At 27.9% G+C, this 19,845-nt stretch overlaps 1 protein-coding gene across 2 annotated transcripts; it reads left to right on the forward strand.

Annotated features, from left to right (window-relative positions):
• Positions 1-1,294: 1,294 nt before the first annotated feature.
• On the forward strand, positions 1,295-12,378 carry LOC8278052 (DEAD-box ATP-dependent RNA helicase 1). 2 transcript variants are annotated; one of them, XM_048379361.1, is made up of 10 exons: positions 1,295-1,754; positions 6,753-6,910; positions 6,999-7,233; positions 7,315-7,575; positions 8,208-8,362; positions 8,741-8,915; positions 9,849-10,036; positions 10,493-10,697; positions 10,926-11,031; positions 12,019-12,378. In XM_048379361.1, exons 2-10 carry the CDS (start codon positions 6,792-6,794, stop codon positions 12,132-12,134), a joined length of 1,560 nt encoding a protein of 519 aa, XP_048235318.1. In that variant the 5' UTR covers positions 1,295-1,754; positions 6,753-6,791; the 3' UTR covers positions 12,135-12,378. The 2 variants fall into 2 exon arrangements, with proteins under 2 accessions (XP_048235318.1, XP_048235317.1); XM_048379360.1 differs by having other exon boundaries at positions 1,298-1,754; positions 8,738-8,915.
• The last annotated feature ends 7,467 nt before the right edge of the window (positions 12,379-19,845 follow it).

Below are 19,845 nucleotides of genomic sequence, written 5' to 3' on the forward strand. Positions count from 1 at the left end.
GTTATTTTTTTCTAATAATAGTGAAGAAAATAATTATAATGGTGGTGCTGAAAATGGTGGAGATAAGAGTGGTTTTGATGAGAATAATGATGATAATAACTACTTATTGCTTAATCATATAAATTGTACTAAAATTATAAAATAATTTTTAAATATTATTATAAAATTGTAATTATTTTTTATTTTCAGGGGAGTGATTCTCACTTCTTTTATATAATAAAGTTATTTTGAGTTAAATATACAAAAATCTAGGCTAAAAAGTCATAAATTTGAAAAAGAACTAAATTGAGCCCCAATGATAAGTGAATTGCTAGATTGAGCTTTATTCCAAAGAAATTATATCATTTAAATATATGAATTTCGTTTAATTAAAGCATTCGAACAAGCTTTTAAATCAAACTTCTTGTTTATTATAGAGAGTATGTAAAACATTTGGCTTTCGAGAGATTTTTTAATTTATCTTTTTTCTCTAAAATGATTCAAGAGACATTTTTTCTCCTTAAATTTAAGACGGGAAAAAATGACTTTTAATTTATTTTTTTATTTTTTTTATTAAGAATCACATTCGCTTTCTTTATCTTTTTTTTTTTATTTTATTAATAAAATTAATTAATGTGTAAAATAGAAAAGTATTATTGGAATATATATATATTTTAAAATAAATTAAAATAAATATTAATTATAACTATATATATATATATATTTTTTTTTGAAATTTTTTTTTTTGATATATATACTATATTTTAACACATAAAATCTTTATTTTAACATGTTTATTTGTTTTAACGCAAAGATTTAAACTTATTTAATTTTATTATTTTTTATAATTTAATAAGTTACATTTATAATAAAATGATAGTTCTAATTCTGAAAAATAAATTAATTATATTTTAATATTATTAAATAATATTTAATATTTTAAAATAGTAATATCTTAGATAAAACGATAATTCTAATTTTAAATATAACATGTTAGATATATTTTTTAATATTCTTACTAACTTACAATATTTTCTTAACTCTAAACAATACTAATATTGATTATATTTATATATTCAATTTATATGACATATAAAATTAATTAATAAATATCTTTAAATAATCTTATATTATTGTATTAATATAGATATTTTTAAAATTAAAAAATATTAAGTATTAAAAAATGTAAAAAATATTTAAAGATATTTTGTTTATTTTATTTTTATACATTATAAATAATTATAAATATGCAAATTTTATTAAATTTTATCAATAGATTCAATTATATTATAAATTTTAGTTGTTATAACTTAACAGAAAAACATGGGAAAAGTATCTTTGGGATGTTATTATCACATAAGTTCTCACTCATGTTTAAGAAAAAAAAAAAGTTTCAGAGGCTGAAACTCTGCGTGAGAGGGTATTTAGTTAAACCCTAAACTTTAATTTAAAAAAAAAAAAAGATTAACCATCTCTCCTTCCCCTCCCGCGCCCCCCCTCAACACCACTGTTCACCGGCCAAACTGTACCAAATTTTATACACTTGTAGATTTCAACATTCTCCAGACGTCTATTCCATTTATTTTTCCTTGAGTAGTGTGGATTTTCATGATCTAAGGGAAGAGATATTGGACCTGCTGCCAGCTTAGTTCCGGTCAAACTCAGCCGTCACCGCCACGATTAGATGCGACCAATGTACTCCTCGGCTTCTGTAAGCTATGTATAGAATTCGAGCTCGAAGAGAGCTGCTTTAACCATTGAGCAAGATTAGTGTGGTATGTATTTTCCACTCTCTTTTACCTGATAACTTATTTTTTCCAGACTCTGTAATTGTCTACTCACTTCTCCTATATATCAAATGCTCAATCACTGAAAGAACATAATCTTTTGTATCAATTATCCTGGTTTTCTTGTTTTGTTTGGGTCATTTTACTTGGTGTAATCTATACTGATTTGTTTCCATTTGTGGAAAGATGGGTTTTGATTGTTGTTTCTTTTTCAGTTAATTGGTTATTTGAGTTAATGGTTTTGATGATTTGATGTGTTTGAATTAGGCCGGTTTTGCTATTTTAGTATTTGAATAGTTGATATTTGTTTGGGTTTAGCTTTTTAAGTTTGATTGTAATTTGGTCTTTAGTAATGACTGGATATGAGTAGAATAAGGGTTCATAACTTAAGGGGATATGGAAATTAGGTGGTGTCTGAAGTGGAGTTCTGGCCTCCACATAAGCACAAAATTACTGAAATTTAATGAGTAACATCTTGGTGATACTTAAAAGGCCTAATTACCTAAATATTCCTGAACTTTTCACTTTTTAACAAATCTAGCTAATTTTTTTTAGTTAAACCTGAACATTCATTTTTATTTTAAAAAATGCTCTCCGGTGGTGGGAGAGTTGACCACCACGGTAATTTGACTTTGACGTGTCACAGAAAAATACTGAGTCAGCATCATAGTGGGTTCATTGGTGCTGCACTTTTTTTTCTTAGCAGGAAAGGGTTATGATAGAATATGTCGTCTGTATATTGATGAAATGGGTGGAATGGCTACACTAATGCCGAAAATATTCACGACATTCAGTATGTTATCCCTAGCTTCCCTTGCATTACCAGGCATGAGCGGTTTCTTTTTTGCGGAATTGGCAGTATTTTTTGGAATAAACATCAAAACCACATCATTCACCTTTCCCATTTGCAAAACCTAATTTTCTCTCTCAAAATAAAAAGCCAACAACTTTACCCTTCAAACTTTCCTCTATTGCCACCACCTCCCAACCCCTATGCTGCCACCACTTCTTCTTCAAGCTTTCTCACTCTTTCCATTTATAAAGGCCCTAATTTCCTCTTTCTCCAAACAAAATGATAACAACTTTACCCCTTCATTTCCCTCTGTTGCTGCCGTCACCACCCCCACCCCCTTTAGTGTCATCATTTCTTCTTCTTATTCTACTTCTTCTTTTTTTCTCTGAAGCACTAAACCATCCACCTCCATTGGCCGTGGGTGAGAGAACATAATCGGGCTACTGCCAAACAAAACAATTGAAGAATCACAGCAAGACTTACAGTTGAAGCAGCTTAAAAAAACAATTGAACCTGCCTTATAAACTTCATCAATCGCAATTGGTCTAGTGTTGTCTGATATCGAATGCGCTCACTGTGTCTCCAAGGGCTTGACCCAGCATCTGAAGGACGACCCCACCTCCATCTTCAGGTGAAACATCAAATTGACCATCCCCAATACCCCCAGCACCATCACCACTGCCAAATCCTGTCCCCACAGCACCGGCCCCACCACCATTACTACCATCACGGAAAAATAACTGAGTCACCATCACAAATAAAAACTGAGTCACCACCATCACAAGTAATTGCCACCATACCCACATCCCCGGTCAATGGGTCTTCTTTCACACCAAAATTGCCAACCAAAATGGCCACCATCATCATTGAGTTCATGACTAATTGCTATGACATTGATTTTTCCTCTGCTCTTTCACAATCAAAATCAAAAAATAAGAGCTTGTTTCTCTCTGCTTCTGTTCCCCACGGGTGAAATTGTGATACCTAACAAAAATCAATTGAAGAAAAATAAATTTTTAATTCAACTGAAATTAGTGGTGATAGATGCTTGTATTAATTGTAATTTAACCTTTCTTTTTCTGGTGGTGGTAGGAGGGAGAAATGGTGATGGGGAGAAAGCTATATTGTTTTGCAGTGGGTAGTGGTAGTATTGAGAGGGACAGTGGTGAGGATGAAACATGAAACTGTGCATTTATGTTTTCTTATGAGTTTACAGCAGAAAAAAGAAAAGCTGACTTAGCAATTTTCTTTTGATTAGGTGCAACATCTGCAAAGCACCACCGTAAAAATTCAAACTCAGCCACTGGAGAGTCTTTCTAAAAAAAATTTAAGTATGATACTAATTTTGCAAAATCTGAAAGAATTAGTTAAAAATGTAAAAGTTGCAAAGTTCAGGTTTTTTTAGATAATTAGGCCTACTTAAAAGAATAAAACAAATTAAAGTTTAATACCACATTGAAACAAAACACAAAGCTTGAGCAATTAACCCGCATGACACACAATCCTAATCTTATACTCTCACGCCTCCGTTCCTCTCTAACTTGTGGCAGTCATCTCATCTTCTATGCTTACTAACAATCAAGGTCATTTTTTTTCCTTTTTGGTTTTATTTGGCTGAGTTTTGTCTAACAATTCGTTGGCCATCCTTATTCCAATGATGTAACTCTATTGACTTTGTTAATAGATGAAATGGGTTAACATTTCTTATTCTTTTGCTCTCTATGGTTGTTTATTTTACATATTGTTAATGGTGGTTGCTGGAGCATGTCTCTTTACTAGCTAAGTTTGATTGGGCCTAACGTTCTCTTTTTATGTGATTTGTTGCACTTCAATCTTGCCTCCTAAACTTACAATCTAAAATTTTGCTTTTGTGATTTCTTATTTTCTTTTTCCAATGAAGTATGAATTTTTTTTTATGAGTTTAATTTAGATTCTTGCTTCGTTGATAAATCTATATTGTGTTTTTATTATAAACACTCTAATTGATTATCATACTTTCCTTTGATTCTTCAAATTTGAAAAGCATAATTAATCCTGTTTGTTTGATTATAAAATGTGAGAAGAAAAGGCTCGGGATGGATTTAGGAGTCTTTGTGCGAGCCGTATGCGGTGAGAGTCGCATGTAAGGTAACGAGGGGGGTTCGCGTCTATACGTGTAGTGTGGTGGTTGGGCCTACCCACCCTATTTGTTCCATGATCTATGGGTCTACTGGAGCTACCCACTTTGATCAATTAGCCAATACTAGATGAATCTTTGGGTTTGGATATGGTTTCTTTGTTAGCATGAAATTTGAAGTGTTTTAGCCTTTTTGAATCTGTAATGCAGTATTAATTAATAAAGTTTAAGTACATAACTAAGTTGGACTAAGTTAAGTTGGATTGAGTTTTCTAGGCACGTGGACAACTTGAACTACACTTAGAAGACGGTAATTAGCTAGGTTATAAAGTACTTTGACTTGAATTATTAATGTTTAATGCTAGTGCTTTCATTAACATCCATTGGTCCATTGATGATGATGTGCATTTTATTATTTTTCCATTTTATTAGTTTAATTTCTAGTTTTTGTTTTCATTCATATTTGTTAAATTATTTTAAAATTTAATTACTATAAATGGATTTAGTAAGCAAGTATTCGTCCAATTCCCAAATGTATTCATATAAATGAGTATTTAACGGGTATGGTGCCTGTTTCCCAATTAAATATCCAGAAAACTTATTTATAACATACATACTAAATGGGTTTGGGTGGATTCGGGTAGCATACAAATAACGGATTTGGGACGGTTCAGAAAGTAAAATTAATTTCTTAAATGAATTTGGATGGAGGTTTGGATATCCTAAAATGTAAGGGTATCCTACCTGTTGCCATTCCTCATTCAATTCACAAATTTTTAGTAATTGCTATAAATTACGAATGTGCTATATAATTAAAACTAAAATATTAAATTACAACATATTAAAACAAAGTGAAGAGTAATTAATTAATGTTAAAAGGAATGCATTTTATCATAATAAAACAATTAACAACACTACCTATATATACGGATATAGAATTGTTATATTTAATTTTTGTTCAGAATTTAGATCCCAAATTGATGAGAGATATTTATATACCACAAAAAAGTTCTTCTTTTTAAAGCTTAGAATGAACAAATAAATATACATAAAAGGAGCATTATATCAAATACTCAAATAGTTAAGCCATATAACACAAGACACCGTATAGGTTTATACATATAGGACTGACAAGAACATGGTGCTAGATAAACAAATATTGTTTTGAAAATTGCCTAATGTCATTGTACATGTGTCATTAACTCATTCTATGTGGTATGATAATTACATGCATAATCATGTTCTAATTAATTAATTAATATTTAGTCAAGTCTTGTCTTTTTTAAACATTTTGGAAGTGATTTCTTCTCATATTCTCTCCCATCATCTAATCTAGTAAGTAGATGATCATTTTATTAATTCAAATGATTTCTTGAACTAGACACCTGGCAATCTTGTTCGTGTCAACCATTTAACATAAAGACTTCTAGTTTTGTTAATAATGGTACAAGATTACGAGCGACATCATCAGTAACATTCTTTTAGTTTTATGATTAATTATAAATTAGTTATAACAAATAAATCCAAGTTTGAAGATTTTGGAAGGTGTGGCAAAATTACATAAAAAATGTTTGATGAATTTAGGCGGTGATTGGAATGTTATTTGGCTTCAAAAAAAAGAAACACTTATTCTTAATTTCTTTTTTTGCATAACAATACAATAAAAAGAATAATTTAATTAAAAGAGTACCCACAAATTTAATGTAATAGTAAGCATATATTTTAATTTGGGTAAAATTTGAAGTTTGAGCCTTCATCTTCTCGTTCGTAATAAAAAATTAAATTTTATATTACTTTTAAATATTTTTAACACTTCCAAATTTATTGATCATGAGAATGCATGAACAACTCAGATTGAACCCTTTAAGATAATAAATTACATAAAAATGTTATTAAAATTAAGTTTTTTTCTTTTTAATATTTTGGAGAAACAAGTAAATAATAATCATTATATTAAGTTTAAAAGAATTACTGAGAATGAACTTTTATCGATTGGGCTTGGGAGTAAGCCAGGCCTTAACAGTATCTTCCATCTCTCTTCCCTTACTGTAAAACCCTGATTAATATTGTGAACTAGGGTTTAATGTGAAATTGGAGAGAGACAGAGAAAGGCACAATGGAGGAATCAAAATTGGAGAAAAAGAATGTACCGGTTTTGCCATGGATGAGATGTCCAGTTGACATTAAACAATTTGAAGAATGCTCTCTTGATCTTGTTCCTTGCCTTGACCCTAGGTACTTACTTCGCTGCAATGTTGATGTAACTTTTTCAACAATAAAAGAATATTATTGAATTCCTAATAATAAATTTTGCTTACTTCAGGTTAAAGGTGGCTTTAGAGAATATGGGTTTCACATCATTATTTGCAGTTCAAGTTGCTGTTTGGCAAGAAACAATAGGACCTGGTAATTTTGAAAGAGACCTTTGTATAAATGCACCAACAGGAAGTGGTAAAACTCTAGCTTATGCTTTACCAATTATTCAAATGCTATCAACCCGCTCTATCAAGTGCCTACGCGCTTTGATTGTGTTGCCTACACGAGATTTAGCATTGCAGGTAAAAGTTAAAAATAAAAAGGAGGAATTATTTAATTGTTTCAATATCAGGCAAGATGGCTTATTGGTTTGTATGATTTAGGTTAAACAAGTATTTGCTGCACTTGCACCTGCAGTGGGATTATCTGTTGGTTTGGCTGTTGGTCAATCTTCAATTGCTGGTGAAATTTCTGAGCTTATTAAAAGACCTAAGCTTGAGGCTGGCATTTGTTATGATCGAGATGATGTTATTCTTATGCAAGAGTTACAGACTTCTGTGGATATTTTGGTGGCCACACCAGGACGCCTTATGGATCATATTACTAACACGAAAGGATTTACGCTTGAGCACCTTTGTTATCTTGTAAGTTGTTGAATGTGCTTAACTTTAATGTATTTTGCGTTTCAGTAAAATTTATATGTTTTAAAAGTATAGTCATATCTCTTATATTTGGTAGGTATGGTTTTTAATGTTCTATTTGTCTAGTTAGAAGCTTCATGAAACCTGCTTTCCTGACTTTGATTTTATGCTCTTGTATTTTGCTTATATATAGGGCCTTGCTTGTATTTTCTTTTATGGAAAGCTAGTCTTCTACATAAAATATTAATTCATATAGGAATAATAATCAATTATTGGTTGTGAGCTGTAAAAGATCCTCTGAATTACCTTAGCTGTAGTTTTCAACTTGTTCAACAATTGTAACATTCCATCAACAGCCAGCTGTTTATATGGTGGTTATCAAATATAGCTATGCTTTATTCAATTTGTAGCTTTTTGTTGTTTGTTTATTTAATTACTGAAGTCAAATTGCACATAAATTTTAGGATTCTTCACTAGGATGGAATGTAGGACAACTCCTTTGGGAAAATGAATGGAATTATTAAAATGACATATTTAGTTGTTCGCATGCAAGAACAAAGGCTAGATTCTTAAAAGCTTCTGTTCTTAGTTGTTTGTTATGTAGCAAAACATATTCTTAAGTTAAGTTATTTTAGGTTGTTGATGAAACAGATCGTTTACTCAGGGAGGCATACCAATCTTGGCTTCCTACAGTGCTCAAAATGACTAGTTCTCATGATGAAAGTATCTTGCCTCGTGCTAATAATTTCTTTGCTTCTACATTTGGTCCTTTGAGAACCATAAGGAGATGGTGAGTGCTTTTTTTGTTTGTTTTCCTCCATTTCCTCCATTTTCAAATTTTTCTTGCATTCACGACAAGCATGGTTCATGCATCATATCTGCAACATTATAAATCTTTCTATTCTGGGAAACCATGCATTGTATGTTACAATATTACTGATCTCTCTGTTATGGGCAATGTAATCATACTTATGAGCTGCTGATATTCAGATTGCATAGTGATTGGTACTTGAAATGATCACCTGGGTTGGGAGCATTTATTAGATTCCTTGACTAGATCTACACTGCTTTTGAGATTTCTTCCCATCATTATTGTGCTCAAAGACAGGTCAAATTTATCTTGTCTTATACTTCATTAATTTTCATTGTTTCATATTTGTTTCAGTAGCGTTGAAAGGGGTTTTAAGGGAAAATCTTACCCTCGACTTGCAAAGATGGTTTTATCTGCCACATTAACCCAAGATCCAAGCAAGCTTGTTCAACTTGATCTGCATCACCCTTTGTTCCTGACAACCGGGCAAAGTCGTTATCAGCTACCTGAAAAGTTGGAATCCTACAGAGTGGTATGGCTTTTGCAACCATATACTTAAGCTTATATACTTTGTGTCCAATTTAAGCTAATGGCTGTTATGCAGGCACACTATTATATCTCAACTACTTTAAATTGTGGAATATGAAAAGATAATGCAATGAAATTGAGGACAGTTTTACATTATGCATTAAATGGTTATTTTTCTTACTTCTGTTACCTTGTAGTATGTGGTGTTTAAAATAAGTAGGCATAATGGGAAAAAGGTAATAAATGTTTGAGTACTTCTAAATGCTGAATTGATCTTACTTCTCCTTTGGAAGATTTTCACGGGGAGCAGACTTCACAATGAATTTAATTTGAATCTCAGTTGTGATGAAAATTAGAAGTTTTTGCAATTTGTATATAGGTGTTGGAAACTGTATAATTTCTACGAGGGAAACTAAGTTATTACAATGATCAGAAATTAATGGTTATTGCAATGGAGAAAAGGTAGATGATTGTTCTTTTATAGGAACCTTTGCCGTGATCTTGCAGAAAGCTCACTGATCCCCTCTCCCCTTTTGGCAGGCTAGTCTTGCATATTTATATATTTTTTCAATGAATCAAGTTAACTTTTGGATTTAGTGTGAATTCTTAGTATTAAGGAGTGATAATCAATCTGTTCCATCCTGTGAAAGTTTATATAGTACTTATTCAACCTAGAAGGCTTTTCTTTGTGTAAGTTGATCTATGGTTTAATTCCATAATGATGTTGACAATAATTGAATAGTCTGATATGTTCTAATTGGAAATTGGCAGATAAATTCCTAGATTTAGTTCGGTGAGTATTTAGCCTAGACACATTTGATTGAAGCTTCATTGCTGGGCAGTAACTCATCTTTTTTCTGCAAGGAATGGGGTCTAAAATGCAACTTCTTATACAAATTGTCTCTGCTAACATCAAATTTCCATGTCTCTAATGCAGATTTGCGAGCCAAAGTTAAAACCTTTATACTTGGTTGCCCTTCTACAAAATTTAGTAGGGGAGAAGTGTATTGTTTTTGCATCATCCGTGGAGTCAACTCATCGGCTTTGCACATTATTAAAATTTTTTGGTGATTTGAAAGTGAAGATCAAAGAGTATTCAGGTCTTCAACATCAATCTGTAAGAAGGTAATATATCTATTCTCAGTTTGTAATTGTTGATCTAAGAAAGCTATCTTACTACTAGGAGAGGGATAAATAAATAGATAAATTCTTTACTGACTTAGTTCCTTTGCTGACATTTGGAAATCATATTGAAAGGAAAATAGTGTTTAGATTTCCTCAGGGCTAACATCATATACATCACCAGAATTCACTCTGTTATAAAAGGCGATTGAAATGTTTATGATATGTTTGTAGTTTATATACAAATTTACAATTGATTTGGCTTTGTAATTGAGCTTCTTGATCCAGGTGAATAGCATATAAGCTTCTTGTGAAGGTCGTTTTCTTGTTGTTCTGATACCCTATTCTAAATAATATCTGCTGTCATTTTTAATGATGATGGTAAATAATAACAAGGTTATGGGGCTGTTTCTAAATTACTAAGTAAAATCTGTACATAATGCAAGTAATTCATTGCAGCAAGACCCTGAAGGCATTCCGGGAAGGAAAGATACAAGTACTTGTTTCCTCAGATGCAATGACTCGTGGAATGGATGTTGAAGGGGTGAGAAATGTCATTAACTATGATAAGCCTGCATACATAAAGACGTACATACATCGGGCTGGTCGGACAGCAAGAGCAGGCCAGGTTGGGCGTTGTTTCACATTATTGCATAAAGAAGAGGTATGATGTTCATGTTGAATGCTGACCAGGAAGGTGTGATATCAGCCTGGCTGTTGTGCCCCAATTTCCTCTCTTTTTATCTTTTTCTTTTGCTTCCTCATATTTCCTCACAGAATGAATTAAACAGAAAAGCTTAAAACAAGTTCAGTTCAATAATAATCATTATATCCCAGTTTAGCTATTCCACATTTTATAGTTTTTGAATTATCTATGATTTAATTATTACAGGTAAGGCATTTCAGGAAACTATTACAGAAGGCCGACAATGATTCCTTTCCGGTTTATTCTCTTCCTTCCAGTTACATTGAGCCTCTTTACCCTACTTATGAGTCAGGTAATTTCCTGGCTTTTCTTTCCTTAGGATAAGCTTAAAATTGCATTGTCAGATACCAGGTTGGGGTTCGGGTACAGGTGAAATTACAGCGAAAAATATCTGCTTTGGATTTGCTTATCTGGACAACTGACTTAATTAGATAAATTTTGATAATTTTTAGTCTGTACGCTAGTCTATTGAGCTAGTATTGAACTCAAGGATCACCTACACTACTGGGTAGGTATATTAATTGAGCTCATCATTTGATTCGTTCCATTCCTAAAATACTTTTTATTAATCTTATAGATTAATTTAATTTTCTAATCTTAATAGAATTAATTAGTGATTATTCTGATTCAATTATAATCTTATCATAATTTCATATACATTCTTAAACTTTGTAAGAAATTGATGAATTACTCCCACTATATATATATATATATATATATATATATACTTAAGATGTAGTTCAAATAACTCAATACAATTTTTATAAAAATTAAAGACAAGTTAAAAAATAAAAAGGTATATTATTTTTATTTTATTAATATATTAATTTATGTATTTATTGTTATTACAATACTTTATTAGTTTATTTGAAATCTAAGTATTCATTAAACTTGTAAAATATATTAATAACACATGAATTTTTACTATCCGATAAAACAGTACTCATAAAATAGTTAAATATTTTTAATAAATATTATATTATATATTTGTTTATCAAATATTCTTATATTATGATTTTTATAATAATAATTTACACGGGTCCCGTGACAAGCAATACCAATTGTAAAAAATATACCAGGCAGGTGATTCACCTGTTTCTTTGTATCTTTGATTGCACTCTCCCATTTTAAGGGCATATTCTATAAAGAAGGGTACTATGGAGACATGTATGCTAAAAAAGATTCTTGTGATGATACCTTGTCAAAGAGTTGCTTTTAAATTAAATGTTGTTTGATGCACCTGGAGCACTGAAACTTTCTTTCCTTTTTGGTGTGCCAGCATTGGAGAAATTGAAAGAGAAAGTTCAGTCAGAAACATCCAGGAAGCGCAGAACTGGTTTCAAATTTCTGGGCCAGGTGAAGGAGAGGCGAAAAGAAAAACAATCAAACTCATGAGTAGCTAGCTTAGCTTTATGAACTAAAATCTGGCTGCTTTTGCTCAGACAATCTTTGGGCCTTTACAGGTTAGTTAAAGCATACTGAAAATTAAATATTTATCAACTTATTAATTCTATCAGGAAGTTCATGACATCATGATTTAAATGTACAACCCCTTTTATGTACACCATTGCTTGATATGTTTGAAGTGTATTCTTTTCTCCATTATCAAATAATAATCATCAGCTGGTGTTTCTTGCTTTGTGCATGAACATGAGGAATGTGCCTGTCTTCTAAAATTATTGTTTATTAACTGTAGCAAAAAATCACATCATGATTAACTTAATGGACTCAATTTGGCCCCCAAACTTGATGGTCAGGCTCAATTTATCTTTTTGTTGACCTTTTGGACTAATGTAGTCCAAAACTTTGATATTGTGGCTCAAATTAGTCCTTATACAAGAGAGCAAGTCACTCTCCTTGAGAAATAAAAAGTGAGTACTTTTTTTGAAATAAAATAAAAAAATAATTTATTAATTTCTGAAAAGAAACCATCTTATAATTTAAAAATAATTTGAATAAATAATTAAAAAATTACTAAAATATTTTTTTGATTCAACCTAATAACTAAAATAAAGATCTTTTACTTTTACAAATGTTAGCCAGAGTTATTAATTTATTATCTTTTTAGCAATTTACTTTCTTTTATGGAGAGTGGGTTACACTTTTTCAAATGGAGTAATTTGAAAGAAAAAAAAAAGTAAATTGGTCTAAAAAGCCAAACAATGCTAAACCATTTTATCTAAAAGCATTTTACAATTTGGTTAAAAGGAAAACAATAATAAATAAATTGTCAATAACCTTGAAAAATGATCTGTAGAAAAGATTTCTCTCCCTTGGTTCATTTACTGTTTTTTCTTTACATTCCATTTTTTTCTTTCTCATTTTACTATTAAACAGGCATTAGAAAAATGATTGACAAACATTGTGTTGGTAAATTGTGTATTTTAATTTCATAAATTTTCCAGATAATATAGTATCCAAGTCAAAAGATATATATATTTTATATTTACAGGTGAAATGTTGTTAAGGTTGGATGTCAAGCTATTGGTTAACTTCTATTATGTAAGGGTATGTTATGTTGCAGCCTTAAGAGTATCCCTAACAATGGTTTCTATATATTTTTCTATTAAATTATAAACAACTAATTTTTTTTTATTTTAACTTGTGTTGACCAACAACATTCCTTTTATTTCATAATTAATTTATTATTAATTAAAAAAGAAAAGAGAATATGAAAAAAAGAAAAATAAAAAAAATATTTTTAAAGCCATTTTTTCTCTTTTTAAATATAAGTTATTTTAGGAAAAAAGAATGAATTAGAGGTTTAATTTTTGCACATACTCTTTGTAATAGAGAGAAGAGACTCCAAGAGTTTGTTGAGGAATGCTCTTATGGACTGTTTGTCTAGGAAATCTCGTTAATGAGACGGCTTTTTTCTTTTTTCTTAAATTTATTTATAGCTATATATGGTTAATATTTTAAACATATCAAAGAACCACATGAAAGTCAAATTTATGACTATTAAGAGAAGAATGACATTTCAGGAGAGCATGTTAGTAATAGATTAAAGACTTTAACAAGGTCTATAAAAATTAGAAGATATTTTATTATAATTTTTCTAAATTTTTTAAAGCAAGTTAGTATCTATAAAGTTATTAATTTTATATATTTTTAATGAATTTTTATGTATTATTATCAACAAAAATTCTTAAAATTTCTTTTTAACTTTTTTTTTTTTAAATTTCAATAGATTTTTTTTTGAAAATTTATCTTTTTTTATTTTTAATTTCACTTACATTATCGTCTTCATTTATTTTTATTATATTCTCCATCTTAAAAAATATAAAAAATTAGATAAATCTTTAGAAATTAAAAATTATTTACTAATAATATTTTCTTGTACGAACACTTATAAAATATTAATTAAAAGTTTTTAATTTTATTTTAAAAGAGCCCTCATAAAAAATATGAATTTTAAATGAAGCATTTAATGAATTGTTTTGAGCAAACAATCCACTATATATAGATTTCTATGTTTTATTAGGAAGATTATTTGGATAAGTTTTTTAACTGGTAAGCATAATTTTTGGTTTAAACATTCATCAAATAATTAGTAAGCATGATTCTTATTGGTTTAAGTATTTATTAAATAAGTAATATACAAAATATAACAAGCATGACATGAATTTGGTGGTTTAATTAGAGACAAATTGTAATAAGATATTTTCCTTTTAAAAAGAAATATTTTTTTTGATAAAAAAATATTGTTCATGTTGTGAGATAAAAAAATTAAAAATAGTGAATTTATTACAACAATAAAATGGAGTTCGTTACTTGTGTATAGAGTTGCATATAACTTTATATAGAATAATATTTAAAATAAATATAAAAAAATGAAAAAAATAATAAAAGTAAAATGATTAATTTTATTTTTAAATAATTAAATAATGGATAAATAATAGCTTGTGAAAATCAATATAGTCTACTAATGTCTATAAAAGTACTTTTAGTAAAGTCATTCATAAAATCATGAACTTGAACTTTGTAAAAGTTATAAAAAATTTAGGAATTTTTTATAAATAATTCATTTAAAAAAGTCTATAAAAGTCTTAATTGAATATACTATTCTAAGACTTTTAAAGGCTTTGATGAAATTTAAAAGTTAGGGTAATATTCAATAGTAATTTTAAAAGACTATATAAGTCATGAGTTATTTAATACTGACTCGTAAAGACTTTTAATAAATATATAGAAATTAGAAAGTTAATTCATGACTTAGTCCCTTCCCTTCTTATTATAAATGGGATAATTTCATTTTTAGTGGCTGTATTTGTTAAAAAATAATAATCAAATAATTGAATTTCTAAAATTATTTAATTGAGTGTGACAATTTGTAAAAGAAATGACAAAGTAGTGTTTTTAGCAGATGACCGTTACCCTTTAAATTTTTACAGATTTAGGATAAAATTTTTTTGTTGAACACGTGAAAAAAATAAAGTGAATTAATTAGTGATATAGCCTTAGGATAAATTTTATCTTATATAACTCTCTTTTTCTAAGCTCTATTAATTTTAATTTAATAGTTTTAATTCTTAATCTCCAATTCATGAATTTTAATATTTATTACGCTATAAAATTCTAATTGCTTAGTAAAAATACGCTCGTATATAATGGACAAGTTTTTCATTTTATTATTTTTACAACACATCTTTACTATATGTCTCTTATTTTTTATCTAATTTAACATTAAAAAAAAATCCATATCGGTCCTATTATAATGTGACCTACTAAAAATACTATTTTGATATTTTTCTTACAAGTTACTGTTCTAAATTATTAGTTTTAAAAGTTTAACCATTCGATTATTATCTTTTAACAAGTGTTAGACACTAAAAATATAATTCTTCCTCTAAAAATCCAATATGCCTGCCATTCCATTGCTAAACAAAAGCCTTGACACATAAATACGGGTGTATTTGAGATTGATGTTGGACATTGAAAAAAAAGGTTTAGAATGGGTTAATTATTTTGACTTTTTATAAACTATTTTTCTCAAATATATTTTTTTGAGATTACACTTTTCAAAATCTGAAAAATAAATAAAAATCAAAACCAAAATAAAAAACTTTCCAACCCAATGTTGTAATGAGAGGCTCCAACACATGCATTGCACCGTACTGATCTCGAATAAGCAGAGTCAAACAAGTGGTGTTGGATAGGCTCCACACGCTGTGTTGGCAAAATAAAAAGAAAGGTCGGTTGAACACCAACCTCTCTCTCTCTCGTAGAAGTAGCCAGGCTACAAAGCTCTATGTCTGGACGCTTGAGCCTTACCCCACACAGGCTTAGTCCAGTTAACTTGACCATGATGGCTCTTATATGGTTGTGTTCATCTGAAATCCTGAACCTGCCTTCCCTGCTTAACTTCCAAATAACCTTGTATGGGGGGTTCCATCTATGGCCAATGGTGACCCTAAGAAATTTTATTACTGGAGGTAAAAGATTAAAGGATAAGGATAAAACATATTTTGTGGTTTCACCAATTTAGAATTTGGTGTAATTTTTATTTTTTTTTCAAACAGAGATATTTGTGGTTATGGACTGTGAAAAATAAAAAATATGTTACTGTTAAAAAGTCTCAATTTGCAAGGATTCAACTAACTTCATTTCGATCAGCCATCGTTATTAAATTACTTGTATTAGTTTAATAACTTATAATTCTATTATTTGACTGTAAAATCATGGTTTGAAAATTCATTGATATGATGTGATCGATTTAATAATTAAACAATGACGTTTTGAGTTATTAAACTCTAAACTTGTATTATAAAAAATAATTAAAATATAACTGTAGGAGTCCAACAATGGCCATCGGTCATCATTGGGTGCAATAGAATCGAGTCCAATGGAATTTAGACTGACTTGGTTATTACAAAATCGAGCCTGCGCTTAAATTAACAAACTTTTTTTTTCTTGAGAAAGGAATTTAACGAACTTATTCGAGCTTAATTAATTCAAAGTATAAATTAAATTTTTATTAATTTACAAAATCATAAACTATTTATTATAGAAATTATAAAATTTACTAAATTTATGATTTTATTTAAAAATTAAGTTTAATTATTCTTCTACCATGCAGATTATTGCTATTACTTTGGCAATAAATACTTATTTTTTAATTCAAAATATAGAACTATAATATTTTACTAAAAAAAGGTTTATATGCATAGTGAGTAATAATGAATTGAATACATATAACAATGATTTAGTATATGACATAGTTAACAATATCATGATCAAATATAATATTTTAGAATTATTTCCTAATAAAACTTTCAATATTTTGTGATTATAATGTATATATATATATATATATATATTTAATTTTAGAGATTAGAAACATTATATAATTAAGAAATAGTTATGTTAGTTAATACTAGTTGTCTATCTGCATGTTTGTTCTAATAGAATTTCCAATATCTTAGAATTACTTTTCATGTCTTAAAAATAATAATAAATTAAAATAATTTTAGATATCCTTCTCGAAAATATCTCCAACATTGTTTTATCTGAAATTTCGAATATTTTACGTTTCTATTAATACAATTATTTATAGAAGTATTTTTTAATCAATTTATTAATTATATACATAAAAACAATATCGAAGATATAATTAATATGGTATTTTTAACATTAGAAATTATTATATAATTAAAGAATTAATTTATTCATCAATAGAATATTAAACATATAATTAAGAAAATACTATATTTAGAATTAAAATTAAAATTTAATTAAAAAATAATTTATTAATTAACAAATTAATTATATAATAAATATAAAAATACATATTAACATTATTTCTTTTTTCCAAATTATTAATACATGTCTAAACACACCTATATATTCACTAATTTACTCGCAATCCGCTTAAACTTTTATTATAAAAGTGATAATATAAAATTTTTAGTAAGTTAAAATTTAATTAAATATTACTTAATTATTTTATATATTTTTTAACTGTACTATAAGAATCTATGTGTTGAATGGACAACTTGACCTTAAATAAGTAAAAGGTTATCTTATATATTATTAAATATTTTATTTTTGTTTTTCTATGAACCTTTGCTAGTAATAATTTATATTTATTTTATTTAATTATATTTTTTAAAATTATATTCAGCAATCAGATCGAGCCAAATTGAATTTTGACTTGCTTGAATATAGCTTGTTCATTATCGAACCGATGTTGAACTGAATTTACCGAACTTATTTAAGTTTAATTAAGGATAAACGGGTTTAATAAATTCAAAGTATAAATTAAATTTTTATTAATTAATTAAAATACATAATTTATTATTATCAAAATTATAATATTTTCTAAATTTATAATTTTATTTTAACAATTTAATTTAAATAGATACTAATCCTTTACTCCTGTATTTGTGGAGTTTTTACTATTTGTTTGACAATAAATATTTATTTATTTTAAATCCAAATAGTAGAAATACATTATTTTACTAAAAGAGATTTATATGTATAGTGAACAATAATAAATTATATCCATTTATTAATTATATACATAAAGATAATTTTAAAAGTACAATTAATATGATATCTATTAGAATTAGAACTATTATATAATTCAAAATATAATATTAAAAATATTATTCGTTAATATAATATTAAAATATTATTTTTAGTATTAAAATTATTATTGAATCAAAATATAACTTATTACTATTGAATTGATCATGTAATAAATATAAAAATGCATATTATCCTGATGTCTATTTGTCAAATTATTGATATATGTCTATAAGTTAATATGTAGATATTATTATATTTATTAAATAAATTTAATTATTTAATTTATATATTTTATTGTACAATAAGTATGTATTGCTATATAATTTACATGTTTAATGGACAACTTAACTTTAAATAAATCTACTAGTTATCTTGTAAGATTATTAAATATTTTTTTTTAATTTTTAGTAAGCTTTTTTACTAACAATAAGTTTTATATGTTTATTTTATCTAATTATATTTTATTAAAATCATATTATGAAAAATAATAAAAAAATATTAAAATAAAATATATATGTCGATCAATAGAAAATATAAAAAAGTTTAATATTTTAGTTTCAATATATTTTAAAAATCTTTTAAATTATGTTTGATTAAAATCTATAAAAGAACTCATTTTATTTTAAAAAAAAAAATGAGAAAGAAAGTAAAATGAAAATAATAAAGTTGAAAAAAATATTTTAATATTATAAAATATATTGACATACTAATTTTTTTAGTCTAATAAGAAAGGATTCTATTAGAACTCATTTAAAAATTCGAATATATTTTGTTAGAATTTAGTGTAATTATAACCAATTTCACACAAATTTAATTGGGTAGAATTTTAAACTAATGTCCACTTCATTCAAAGCACGTACATTTTAGATTTACAAAATTAATTCTACAAATCTTATGAATTACAATCGAATACAATGTATGGTTAGTGCCATATAAATAGAAAGATTTGTAAATTAGGGAGATTTATATATGGCTTTATTGTTGGGGACTAAGATTTATCTTCCTTGGATAGTTTTCTTCCTAATTTAGATTCATACCTTGTGATATATGTGCTAATCCAGTGAATAAAATGCAACATATATTTTCTCAAACTTGCATGCCTAAATCACAGGATATCAGAGCATTGAAACCTCTTTTGAAATTTATTTTCATTCTCTTTTGTTGTTAGGCTGCCATAGTGAGAAGTGTTTGCCCTTGATGAGCAATATCGTTTTTAAGCAAACATTTGGTTTCACTGCCCATAAGGATTAAGTCAATTTGCAACTCCGGTCATCAGAAGCTCAGTGCCGTTAAAATAATTTAAAAAAAAAAAAGAAAAAGAAAAAAAAGGGACTTGGTGGCCAAAAATAATTTCTTAGCCACAAGATGGTGCTTGGGAGCCAAGCACCTCTTGTCTATAAAGGTAAGAGGTGCATTGCCTACTTACATCCCATTTTTTATATCTTTATTTTAAGTTAAAAAGAAATAGAGAGATAGAGAGAAACAATAAAAAAGAGATGTTTTTCTCAAAAAATTAGGAAGGCGTTGTAATCCCTTATTTCTTTCATAGTGGAATTCTTCTATTTTTGTCCGTAAT

This window comes from Ricinus communis, chromosome 9 (genome assembly GCF_019578655.1).
Source record: "Ricinus communis isolate WT05 ecotype wild-type chromosome 9, ASM1957865v1, whole genome shotgun sequence".
Taxonomy (NCBI): domain Eukaryota; kingdom Viridiplantae; phylum Streptophyta; class Magnoliopsida; order Malpighiales; family Euphorbiaceae; genus Ricinus; species Ricinus communis.

What these genes read in the sequence shown, in the direction of transcription:
- LOC8278052 (XM_048379360.1), top strand. Translation starts at nt 6,792, where the DNA reads ATGGAGGAATCAAAATTGGAGAAAAAGAATGTACCGGTTTTGCCATGG. An exon ending in GTTCCTTGCCTTGACCCTAG is followed by an intron (nt 6,911 to 6,998) that starts GTACTTACTTCG and finishes TGCTTACTTCAG; the next exon opens with GTTAAAGGTGGCTTTAGAGA. An exon ending in TTACCCTACTTATGAGTCAG is followed by an intron (nt 11,032 to 12,018) that starts GTAATTTCCTGG and finishes TTGGTGTGCCAG; the next exon opens with CATTGGAGAAATTGAAAGAG.